At 41.7% G+C, this 13,378-nt stretch overlaps 1 protein-coding gene across 2 annotated transcripts in view; it reads left to right on the top strand.

Moving 5' to 3' along the window:
• Nucleotides 1-3,866: 3,866 nt before the first annotated feature.
• LOC139533942 (PRKC apoptosis WT1 regulator protein-like) overlaps nucleotides 3,867-13,378 on the top strand; it is a 75,300-nt gene continuing 65,788 nt past the window's right edge. The window contains exons 1-2 of one of the 2 annotated variants that reach the window (XM_071332472.1): nucleotides 3,867-4,119; nucleotides 4,432-5,154. In XM_071332472.1, coding sequence (XP_071188573.1) covers nucleotides 4,588-5,154 — 567 coding nt within the window. In that variant the 5' untranslated portion in view covers nucleotides 3,867-4,119; nucleotides 4,432-4,587. The remainder of the gene's footprint in view (nucleotides 4,120-4,431; nucleotides 5,155-13,378) is intronic. The other variant, XM_071332473.1, reaches the window with a different exon arrangement.

Here is a 13,378-nt window from a genome sequence, read left to right as displayed (position 1 = left end):
TCTTCCCTCACTCCTTCAGTGTGTGAGGAAGTCTCACCCAGGGCTCTGTTGTCCGTCTCTGCCTCACTTCCTTCCTGCCTCTGGCCAAGCTTCTTTCAGAGGGCCAGTCAGCAATGCTGTACATGCTACTGAGAGGCATATGCCTTCTCCTCAGCTCTTCTGGTATGTCAAACACTCACAAGACTTGTAAGGCATATGGTGCAGTCTGTGTTGTGCGTCTGATTGTCCAGTCACTAACAGAAAGGAGATAATGACTCAGACCATAAAATTAAGTATTATGACCCAAAATGGGTAAATAAGGGAATGTTATGTAGTGGTGAGGGATGATGCCGTTTGGTGAGAGTATCCCTTCGGAATGTGAATGTTTTCATAGAGTTAGTACAATATACACAAAGTGTACAAATCATTAAGAACACCTTCCTAATACTGAGTTGCACAACCCAATAAGGGATCATAGCTTTCACCGGGTTTAACCGGGTCAGTCTATGTCATGTTTTGTCCACTCAGTCTAAGTTATTATCCACAAAAATCTCCAGTTGAAACTGAACAAAGGGAAATAATTTTCCTTTTATAGACCACCTCATGGCTTTTAACTTAATGCATAACTGTGGGATGGATAAAAAACTGTGAACCAAAAATTTTGGATATTATGTTATGTTTTGAGATTACTGGCTAGGAAGATTTTACTGTTTGGCTGCACTCTGTATTTTTCTACAACTCCACCGGAAATGTGCAGTCTGGGCTATGTGTAACATGGAGGAAAAAGTTATCTTGGCATTTATTGAAAGTACCAGACTGCTTTTACAGAATGTCTTTAACCCACCAGAGATAAGTCTTAACACTGTGAGACATTCAGAAAGGGAGTTCACACACTTATCTCTCCCAGTGGAAATGCATTATTGGACTGCTAAGTGGGGTTTAGTTGAAAGAGGAGCACAGTTTGTGTTGGCATGGAGCGAGCTGCTGTGAGCGACAACAACTGCCCTCTCGTATTTCAGCTTCCCAAAAAGCAGACAGAAAAATGCTAAATATACAGCAGTGTGACCTCTACCCTTAAATGAGCCACTATTTTAAGACAAAGGTGTCTAATTCCTTTCACCTAGGTACTTTTCTCGATTATCTCCAATAAATCATTTCAGAACATGTACAATACTGTCTAATATATGTAGATTACAAACAGATTATTATATAGACATTATAGAATGTAGTTCAATTGCTAATGGATGACCTCATTGTTGAGGAATGTGTTTTACTTCTTAAATTGCTAGTAGTATTGTATGTTCTAATTACGTTGTATGTTTCAATGTTGCACATTTTATCAATTGTGTTCATGCAGTGCTCCCTTGGAAAAGAGGCCTTGGTCTCAATGGGACTCCTTACTAAAGGTAAAAAAATATTAAAAAAATTCTAGGGCCTGGAGCTTTTCCTGGTCAGGTCACATGGTCAGAAAAAAAACCTGTCCTCTGACTGTGTGCCATGTCTTTATTGAACACATATCTGGACATTGACAATGTTGCCTAAACACCAGTGCAACCTTAGGAAACAGGCTATAGCTTCCTGCATATCTACCCTGAGCACACTCCTTCAGCAGTAACCAACCCAGTGCAGCAGCACAGCTAAGCTATTGAGCCATTATCACGGCATGAAATTAGGTTTCAAACAGCAAGAGCCTATAAGTTTAGGGCTTGTCCGGGGCGAGTAGCGATGGAGTAATGGGCCCTCAGAGGGAGGCAAGAGCTGCACAGAGAAGTGGAATGGTAATGAGAACACAGATTGAATAGCTAGGAATGTCAACCAGAGTTATTGCACTGGAGCTCTGCATTCATCGCTACACCGCAACAGATGCAGCAGTATATTTCCTTAAACAGAGATCCATAAAAATAAGGACCAAATAAAATGTAAATAACTCCAGAAGATATAGCAGCTTCCAAAGCATGTTGCAAGAGAGCTGAAAATAAGCACCGACCATATTCACATCATCACAGCTTGTTATGTGAATATAGTGGGTTCCTAGGTTCTGTTTGGTATGATTGTAAAATATCTTAAACCGAACAGAACCTAATCAACCCAAAGAGAACCTACACTGTAAGCACCCCCTGCATTTACGTAATTAATCTGGTGTGGTGAATGGTAAAGGTGCTATTGGCTGCATACTGGCTGCTCAGTCAAGGTCACTGTCTTGTTTGAACCCAGCTTGGATATCTGAGTGAGTCTTCTCCCATTCATCCATATGGCTGTATTACCATCACTATATAAGGGTGGCAGGTAGCCTAGTGGTTAGAGTGTTGGGCCAGTACAATGACAAAATAAGATTATTTACAAAATAAGAATTTGTTCTTAACCGAATAAAATGTAATTTAGTTCTTGCCTAATAAAATAAATAATATAAATATAAATAAATATATAAAAAAATGTGAATCAGTCTGGCACCCTCACTCATCCTAGGGTTATTTTCAACCAGCTCTTATGGGAAGTGTGGAAACAACTATGCACTTACATCATGACCCTCACACATAGCCACGTAGTGGGTTGGTATGCCTGTTTTGTTATCGATTGATTAATAATGTTCACCTCTGAAGTGCTCTGGGGCTGGGTGACTCATCCAACGCCTTACCACCACTGACCTCGTTCGTCTTTGTCACCCACGTGGCTATAACCAATGAGGAGATGGCACGTGGGTACCTGCTTCTATAAACCAATGAGGAGATGGGAGAGGCAGGACTTGCAGCGCGATCTGCGTCACAAATAGAACTGACTTCTATTTTACATGCTGACTACACCGCTCGTGTCTCGTGCAAAATACATTTAGAAATCTATATTATTCAATTATTGCACCCACACTGCTCGCGAGCGTCTGCGTTGCCAAGGGCTAAAATAGAAGTCAGTTCTATTTGTGATGCAGATCGCGCTGTCCCACCTCTCCCATCTCCTCATTGGTTTATAGAAGCAGGTACCCACGTGCCATCTCCTCATTGGATATACCCACATGGGTGACTGAAAGACGAACAAGGTCGGTGGCGGTAATGCACCTAATTTATGAACGTTGCCAATCGCAATATAAAGTCCAGAGAAGAAAAATCCTGGAAGAGGAGAGATGACTAGAAACTATTTGGCTGACCGTTTTATGTGTGGATTAATTGTCGGAGTAGAGGACCTTGTGCATTTCAGGTAAAAGAACAACTCAATGTTTATATCAAATCAAGTTTATTTTATATAGCCCTTCGTACATCAGCTAATATCTCGAAGTGCTGTACAGAAACCCAGCCTAAAACCCCAAACAGCAAGCAATGCAGGTGTAGAAGCACGGTGGCTAGGAAAAACTCCCTATATCTCTATATCTCCCTAACTCCCTATATCCCAGGACAAATTAGCTAGCAACAGCAAGATATCTAAATAGGACAAATTAGCTAGCAAGTGCAAGCTAGCTAAATTGCCATAAATGTTTAATGCTTTTTGGCCTGTCCCCAAATTAATGTAATTGGTTCAGAGTTTGTTTTGATGTTTTAACCTGCGTGTCATGATCGCGTTTGGTGTGGGGGGACAAAATACACTTATGCAGGATGGCGCAGGTGAGCAGCCAGTTTGGGTTCCGTGTTAGCCCTTGGCAACGCAGATGCTCGTTGGCGCGCGTGAGCAGTGTGGGTGCAATAATTGAATAATATAGATTTTTAAATGTATTTTGCAATGCTCGTGCACGCGACGCTAGCGGTGTAGTCAGACTGTTATAGCTCCTCCCACCAACCTCCACCTATACAGCCTATAGGTTAAGAAGAATATACACTATATAGTCTATGATTAGGCTGAGACATTTTTCTTCTTGTTTATTTCTACCTTGTAGCCTAGATGCTGTAAAAAAGAAACATTTAGTTGGAAAATATTAAAGAAAAGTGTTTAGATACAACGCAAACATTTTTAATAACGGAATAGGCTACATCCATTTAATTTCGTATGTATTCGTGAGTCTTCGTATGGGTTCGGAGAAGCCCAGGAGGGGGAGTTGAGTCCGAGCCGCACTGTTCCCTAGGTTGCATGTGACTAATCGAGTTTGCAGTGAAGTAGCCTACAATTCATTCCTACGGAATGTTCACCTGAGAGAGCGAAAGCACTGCAAAATAACAGGTGAGTCTTATTAGAAACGCATGTCACTGTTATAATGGTTCACTAAGTGATTCATGTTATTTCCAATAAGTTACTTTAACATTTTGGGGGAGAAAATATAACTTCTAAAAATGATCGACTTGTTGTGATTATATACTGGAGCACCAACTTTGCTATGAGTTATATATAGTTCAAACCCTGTTTGTATATGGGAAGGCTAGTTTGTAAAAACAATTTGATACACTTTACACACGGATAGTAATTTCGAAATGAGGTCGTTTCATTGAAGTTTGGACCACATTTACACTAACTGTGACTCTCCATTACCTGTAGACCGAGTCGTTTTGAGAAATGTGGTGCCATTAGAAGCGAAGGACGATTGCACGGTAACCTGATTAAAAACGGAAATTACAAATTCACTGCTGAAGGAGCGTAGTTTACAAACTTAGTAAAGCCACCGGTGAAAACCCCACACATTCAAAAAGGAACATGGCAACGGGTGGATTTAAACCAAATGCACAGACAGACTTTCTGGAGGAATGGAAGGCTAAACGGGAGAAAATGAGGGCAAAAATGCTCGGGGACATCGCTGCGGCCACCGGCGCGTGCACTGGTGGTATTGCCCCTGCCACTGCGTCCCTGGGGAGCCACAGCAACAAAAGTGAGATGCGCAATGCTACCTCGAGCACCGAACTTAACAACAACGGCAACCCGGACCGCGGGACATCATACCCCATGGCTCGCTCATCATCCTCCTCAGCCTTGAAGAGACCTGACGATGACCCACACCCGACACCAGCCGTCAGAGGAGCGGATACACCAGGGAGTAACCTGAAGAAGACACCGCAGCCGGAGAAAGTGCCCTGCACCCCACAAGAGTCCAGCCCCACTGCATGCAATGACCATGGCAGTGACAAGGAGAGCCCCTCACCCAGTAAAGGCAAAGAGAAGAAAAACAATGGTCCAAGCGCCAGGAAGGGGAAAGGACAGATAGAGAAGAGAAAGCTGAGGGAGAAGCGCAGATCAACAGGTGTTGTCAGCATGCCATCCACCGAGGTGAGTCCAAGCTGTCTGTAACTTTCATTTGTTTACAAATCATCGCCTAGTTATTAAGCATGATGCATGGTGTAGGATGAGACTGTTTACACTCTGTGCTGGCAACCTGTAGGCCTAAGCGAGAAATAAAAGTTGATGAAACCACTGTGGAAAAGACGGCATTAAAGAGGGACTTATCTGTCCATTAGGTTGTGTTATTATCGTTATGAAACAAACATTTTAATGTACCAAATGGGTTGGATGTTTGTGGGAAAATAATGGTTTGAGACTGAGTAGCTTTAATGACTAATGAGAAGTATTCAAATTGAGTTATAAAACGTTCTTCTGACCTTCAAAAGGCCTACATAAACATGTCTGTTCCAGTCGAGTGTTTATGAAGAACTTCTGTCTAGCACAGACATGAAAAAGTCTCCATGAGAATGCTGAAATTGTGCAGAGTGAGCAGTATCGTTGTTATTGCACTTAAATCATGTCACAGCCTGGCAGCAGGGACGCTGATGAAAGCTTGTCAACCACCAGTCCGCCACTCAATAATATGTCTGTCCTGTTATTCTAAGAACTTCCACCATCAGGGAAATTATATGTATACAGTGCCTTCAGAAAGTATTCACATCCTTTGACTTTTGCATATTTTGTTTACAGCCAGATTTGAAAACGGATTAAATTCAGATTTTGTGTCACTGGCCTACACATGATACCCCATAATGTCAAAGTGGAATTATGTTTTTAGAAATGTTTACAAATTCATAAAAAATGAAAAGCTGAATTGTCTTGAGTCAAGTATTCAACCCCTTTGTCATGGAAAGCCTAAATAAGACTAAAAATCTGCTTAACAAGTCATATATTTACATTTAAGTAAATAGATATATTAAGTTGCATGGGCTCAATCTGTGTGCGATAATAGTGGTTAACATGATTTTCGAATGACTACCTCATCTCTGTACCCCACACATGCAATTATCTGTAAGGTCCCTCAGTTGAGCTGTCAATTTCATACACAGATTCAAGCCAATGCCTCGCAATGAAGGGCACTTATTGGTAGATAAATAAAAAACCTGCCATTGAATATCCCTTCGAGCATGGTGAAGATATTAATTACAGTTTGGATAGTGTATCAGTACACCTAGTCACTACAAAGATACAGGCGTCCTTCCTAACTCAGTTGCTGGAGAGGAAGGAAACAACTCAGGGATTTCGCCATGATAGGGGAAACTGAGGATGGATCAACAACGTTGTAGTTACTCCACAATACTAACTTAAATGACAGAGTGAAAAGAAGGATGCCTGTACAGAATACAAATTTTACAAAACATGAATCCTGTTTGCAGTAAGGCACTAAAGTACAACTGCAAAAAATGTGGCAAAGAAATTAACTTTAATTCCTCAATCCAAAGCGTTATGTTTGGTCCAAATCCAACTCAACATATCACTGAGTACCACTCTTCATATTGTCAAGCATGGTGGGGGCTGCATCATATTATGGGTATGCTTGTCGTTGGCAAGGAATCCAGTGTTTTATAGAATAAAAATAAACAGAATAGAGCTAAGCACAGGCAAATCCTAGAGGAAAACCTGGTTCCGTCTGCTTTCCAACAGACACTGGTAGACAACATTGAAAGTTCCTGAGTGGCCTACTTAGTTTTGACTTAAATTGACTTGAAAATCTATAACGAGACTTGAAAATGGCTGTCTAGCAACGATCAACAACCAACTTGACAGAGCTTGAAGAATAAAAAAATAAATAATGTGCAAATATTGTACAATCCAGGTGTGCAAATCTCTTAGAGACTTACCCAGAAAGACTCCCAGCTGTAATTGATGGCAAAGGTGATTCTAACAGGTTGATTCAGGGGTGTGAATACTTACATAAATTAGATATTTCTCTATTTCATTGTCAATAAATGTGCACAAATTTTAAACATGTTTTCACTTTGTCGTTATGGGTTATTGTGTGTAGATGGGTGAGAATCTTTTCGATTTAATCCATTTTTAATGTAGGCTTTAACACAACAAAATGTGGAATAGGTCAAGGGGTATGAATACTTTCTGAAGGCACTGTATAATGGGCATGTTTTATGATGTTGACACTGGCTCAGTGCCTTGAATCCACAGAGTGTAGTCTACATATTAGGGGTCTGGCTCTTCTGACAGCTGCCCAGACCCAGAGCATGCTGCCGACTGTGGAGTTTCACCTGGAGGTTGACCAGTGTCTCAGTTGGCTGGTGACAGCCTGTTATTAGGCGGTCGGCAATGCCAATCAAGGAGTTTGAGAAGCTTGTCAGAAGCCAAGCCGTTGGTGCTAGGTTTCAACCCCACAGATCATGCCAAACTATGTGCGATCATGCCCCATGCGACAACATTGCCTGTGTTTATTGCGTTGCATCTTTCCCATGGTAAATCTAAACCCTGACATCGCGATCGCTGTATGATTTGGACCCTCCTCACACAAGGCCCCTTGTGTTATGAATTTTATTGAATAGGTACGCCGGGGCATAATCAGCCTGCATGTTCTGTGGGGCACAATAGCTGTTGAGGGGGTTTCAGAGCAATAGGAAACCCAATCGCGCCACTCTCCCTATGATGGGCTGATAATGGCTTCACGGTTAACCGAAGCAAACACTGGCTCTTCTGTGGAGTGTCAATCAGGACCACCTCCTCCATTCCAGGAAGGTGTCTCGTTTCAGCCTCCCTGTCAGTCTCACCCTCTCTGACGGAGAATGGTATGTGTCTACTGGCTGTTGGGGACCTCTGACCTGCTTAACAAATGCTTACTGAACAATGAAATACTGCTTAAGTGATGTGTGCGTTTGTCTCATTCGAGGTGAGTACTCACTCAGACAGCGTTATCTTCAATCTCGCTCTCTCTCCTTTTCTCTCTCTCTTTAGGGTGTGTGTGTGTTGTGTCAGTGGTCCGTTTCCTGTTGGCCTCACCTTGGCTTAGGCCTAGTTGATGAGCCTCATTGTCTGGGGCCATCCATGTTTTATGACCAGCAGTCTGTTATAAGGCTCTGCTTGGAGACTGAGTTGCTTTCACTCTGGAGCGTGAACTTTGTTTCATGTGGCGGGCTGGATCTCTCTGATCAAGGCTGCTGCTGTTGTGTCTGGAACACCCAGGGGCATTCGTCAGTAGCAACCGCGAACAGGCGGTATGATAGGGCAGGCTACACATTGGTGCCAATTAGCACTGGGCAATTCCATGGTAACGGAATACGCTGAGACTCACATTTTTTCACTTTAAAATGTATACCAAACAAAAAGCATTGATTTCAAAGTTTAACAAATCATACAACTCTATGCACAAGGGCTACTTTTAACGTTTTCCACAGGAAATTTTGCAAAAACACAAAATTTGCATCTGCACTGTGTTTCCAGGAAATGTTTAATTATTTTCTGTGTAAATTGTTCCAAGTGTGCATAGAGTTGTATGGTTTGTTAAACTTTGAAATCAATGTTTTTTTGTTTAGCATAAATTTTAAAGTGAGTCTCAGCGTAATTCCGCTACTGTGCTGATAGGTAGCTTAGCGATTTTAAGAGCGCTGGTCCAGGAACCAAAATGTCACTGGTTAAAATCCCAGAGCCGACTTGTTAAAAAAATCTGTAATTGGGCCGTTGAACAAGGCACTCAACCCTAATTCTGCTAAATTACTAAAATGTCAAATGTAAAAAGGATAGGGCCGAGGGTATAGCCGAGGGGATTTCTCAGAGCTTCTTCCTGGTTGCTGTTGAATCACTTTTGTGTAGTTTATGCATATCTGTCATGAGCTAAGAGAAGTGTGTCTTGTGTGTCTACATAATGTGTCTACATAATCATGCTGATATCTTTCACTCCACGGACAAAGCAATGTGATTATAACATTTGTTTTCCAATGAGAATCTGCATCAACAAAGTGCTAATAAATGGAAGGCCCATTGCTTGACAGTTGGCTTTGCCTCAAAATGTTTAGTTTGAACCCACTGTTTCTAAAGATCCATCGGATCATATCTAGCTCTGGATATATGCACAACAGGCTCTCTCCAGGTGAGTGAGTTTAGTCTTATCTGCAGACAGACCACAAATGTATTTCAAAGCCGTCATGCTACAATTACACCATCTAAACATCTGTAAACCCTCTTGAGTGACACACCGTCATGTTGAAACCCAGTTTTTCTTCAGCATCACTTGCTATTGTTGTGCTTAAAGTAGCAGTGCTGTCAATGAGGGGTAAAGCAGAAAATATGGTATGTGGTGAGACAGAGTTTTGCCCTATAACTACATGAACTCCCTCCTCGACTTGTACTGAAGCCCTGGGGAATGTAACATTGATGTGATAAAGTGGCCTGGCTCTACTTTATATTTTTATCTTGCTTTCAAAAAAAAATCCTGGTCAAGCCAGTCTGACTCTCACAACCAGAAGGTGTGGGAATGTACACACCTCACAGCACAACGCCTCTCCACCATGTGACCTACTTGTTGTGTGTATGTACTGACATGTACAGTACCAGTCAAAAGTTTGGACACACCTACTCATTCAAGGGTTTTTCTTTATTTTTACTATTTTCTACATTGTAGAATAATAGTGAAGACATCAAAACTATGAAATGACGCATATGGATCATGTAGTAGCCAAAAAAGTGTTAAATAAATCAAAATATGTTTTATATTTTTGATTCTTCCAAGTAGCCACCCTTTTCTTTGATGACAGCTTGGCATTCTCTCAACCAGCTTCATGAGGTAGTCAACTGGAATGCTTTTCCAACAGTCTTGAAGGAGTTCCTACATATGCTGAGCACTTGTTGGCTGCTTTTCCTTCACTCTGCGCTCCAACTCATCCCAAACCATCTCAATTGGGTGGAGGTCGGGTGATTGTGGAGGCCAGGTCATCTGATGCAGCACTCCATCACTCTCCTTTTTGGTCAAATAGCCCTTACACAACCTGGAGGTGTGTTTTGGGTCATTGTCCTGTTGAAAAACAAATGATAATCCCACTAAGCACTAACCAGATGGGATGGCGTATCACTGCAGAATGCTGTGGTAGCCATGCTGGTTAAGTGTGCTTTGAATTCTAAATATATCACCAACAGTGTCACCAGCAAAGAACCTCCACACCATCACACATTCTCCTCCATGCTTCACGGTGGGAACCACACATGCGGAGATCATCCGTTCACTTACTGTGCATCTCACAAAGACACGGTTGGAACCAAAAATCTCAGATTTGGACTCCTCAGACCAAAGGGCAGATTTCCACCGGTTTAATGTCCATTGTTCGTGTTTCTTGGCCCAAGCAAGTTTCTTCTTATTATTGTCCTTTAGTAGTGGTTTCTTTGCAGCGATTCGACCAGGAAGGGCTGATTCACGCAGTCTCCTCTGAACAGTTGATGAGTCTGTTACTTGAACTCTGTGAAGCATTTATTTGGGCTGCAATTTCTGAGGCTGGTAACTAATGAACTTATCCTCTGCAGCAGAGGTAACTCTGGGTCTTCCTTTCCTGTGGCGATCCACATGAGAGACAGTTTCATCATAGCGCTTGATGGTTTTTGACTGCACTTGAAGAAACTTTCAAAGTTTGTGAAAATTTCCAGATTAACTGACCTTCATATCTTAAAGTAATGATGGATTGTAGTTTCTCTTTGCTTATTTGAGCTGTTCTTGCCATAATATGGGACTTGGTTTTTTACCAAATAATCTTCTGTATACCAAACCTACCTTGTCACAATACAACTGATTGGCTAAAATGCATTAAGAAGGATACTTTAAGAAGGCACACCCGTTAACAAGGCCGCCCGCCTAGCATCACTACTCTGGACGGTTCTGACTTAGAATATGTGGACAACTACAAATACCTAGGTGTCTGGTTAGACTGTAAACTCTCCTTCCAGACTCACATTAAGCATCTTCAATCCAAAATTAAATCTAGAATCAGTTTCCTATTTCGCAACAAAGCCTACTTCACTCATGCTGCCAAACACACCCTCGTAAAATAGCCCAATCCAACCAACCTCATCTCCATATTTTTTTCTGCTTTTTTTGCACATCAGTGTTTCTACTTGCACATCCTCATCTGCACATCTATCACTCGTGTTAATTGCTGAATTGTAATTACTTTGTCACTATGGCCTATTTATTGCCTTACCTCCTTACTTCATTTGCACACACTGTATACAGATTTTCTCTTGTGTTATTGACTGTACGTTTGTTTATACCTTGTGTAAATCTGTTGTTTTTGTCGCACTGCTTTGCTGTATCTTGTCCAGGTCGCAGTTGTAAATGAGAACTTGTTCTCAACTGGCCTCCCTGGTTAAATAAAGGTGAAAAAAAAAATATATATTTGAAATGCATTCTAGGTGACTACCTAATGATGCTGGTTGAGGGAATGCCAAGAGTGTGCAAAGCTCTCATCAAGGCTACTTTGAAGAATCTCAAATATAAAATATATTTTGATTTATTTAACACTTTGTTGGTTACTACATGATTCTATATGTGTTATTTCATAGTTTTGATGTCTTCACTATTATTCTACCATGTCGATAATAGTAAAAATACAGAAAACCCTTGAATGAGTAGGTGTCCAAAATTTTGACTGGTACTCTATGTGTAACTGATGCGTGCACACACACAATACATGTTGTTTTTAAATGCATGTAAATCGTTGGCGTCGGCTAATGGGGATCCTAATAAATCAAATCACACATCCTAGCGCGGCAGATCTCTCATGCTGCTACATTCTCTGCCCGTCCTCTGTGAGCTGTATACGTTTTTGCTCCTCTACTTCCTTACCTTTATGCTGTGGCTGTGGTACTTTCTCTCATCCATCTGTGTTCAGTTTCCCCCTCTGAAGATACCTCTCCTCCTGCTGTAGTACGATCATAAATTATTCTGTTCTCAAGGCCTCCCACAGACTGCAGTTATGGATGTCATTCACTTCTTCCAATAGGCATGAAAGCAATGGCCAGGGAATGTTTTGATTAGCAGTGCAATAGGGTGTTATTTATTTGTAAGGTAATTAGGTAAAATGTAAAGCTTTCTATACATTTGTTTTAAATGAATGTAAGTGTGCCATTGGGTGGAGCCTGTTTTACTTGCTCATAAAACCTTCCCCAAACAAGGTCACATCACTGGAAATACCATAGGGATTGGATCATGGACTTGGATAAGCAAGGAATTATTTGGGCATGGTTTTGGGCTGTTGGTGGAACAAAAGGAATTTGAAGTTATGTTACTCTAATCCAAAGAGCATTTCAATTATTATTATTTTTTATATCCAGGCTCCTTTGCCAGTTATGTGAGTTTACAAGAACATTTGACAGGTTGACTAATTAGCAGGAGTTGTTGATTGTTTACGAGGATATCTTTCGCAAAATAAGTTAAGGGGGGTGGGACTAATAGAAAGAAGTCCCAATAGAGCGGTGTGGTGAAAGTTAGGGGAATTCCACAGGAAGTTGTAGAGGAGGAAGATTGTGGAACTACTGTTCGCCTTGTTCCATGACATGGTTACCAGGTAGGCCCCTAATACAGGGGGCACCCGAAGTTCTCTCAGCACCTCATAAAACACCCCGCTCCCGCTAATGGGATGTGGCACATGGTTTTGTGCATGTTTTTGGAATCTTGCGTAAACGACAGCTCTCATTAATGTGCCCTCTGACTAGGTGAGGCCCAGTGAATAGCTGTCCATTACCCTGTCAGGGTGAATCATATCACTTAATCAGACCAAGGGTATGTGAAAACTGGAGCCTTCACTCAGAATACAGTAGTCCCGGCTGCTCCTCTAATGGCCCTCTGGCTGACCTGGTCTCTGCTTACTCCCCACATCCTCTTTGCTTGTCACAGGTTAATGAGCTCACTTTCTGGCAAGGAATCCAGTTTTAAACGTTTTGTAACAAAACACGATCACAGCACAGGAGTGTTTTTTAAAATAATGTATGTATTTCAGCAGGCCTGACAAGAAAATAGCCTGCCTAATTTGGAGTCCTGTTCCGAATGTGTAGGTTTGAAGAGTGTTCTGTTCTAACCCAGGCCATAGATTTCTCTGCTGTAATTGAGTCAGTGCTCTTTAGTTATGAGGCTATAGGAGCTCCATGTGGTAGATTATTATTGTCCAAAAAAGAATGCTCCCTTGTGCTGCCTGCCTCCGAGAATGCAAAGCTGATTGCCCAGGGTCAATGGGCATTGACGTTTGGAGCACGTGTCTGCTGAATGAGTAACAACCCGTTCCCCTCCCTTTATCACAACAGAACCACACAGTCT

Source organism: Salvelinus alpinus, chromosome 11 (genome assembly GCF_045679555.1).
Source record: "Salvelinus alpinus chromosome 11, SLU_Salpinus.1, whole genome shotgun sequence".
NCBI lineage: Eukaryota > Metazoa > Chordata > Actinopteri > Salmoniformes > Salmonidae > Salvelinus > Salvelinus alpinus.
The sequence above is the reverse complement of the archived record's forward strand: the minus strand, read 5'-3'. Positions and strand labels throughout refer to the sequence as shown.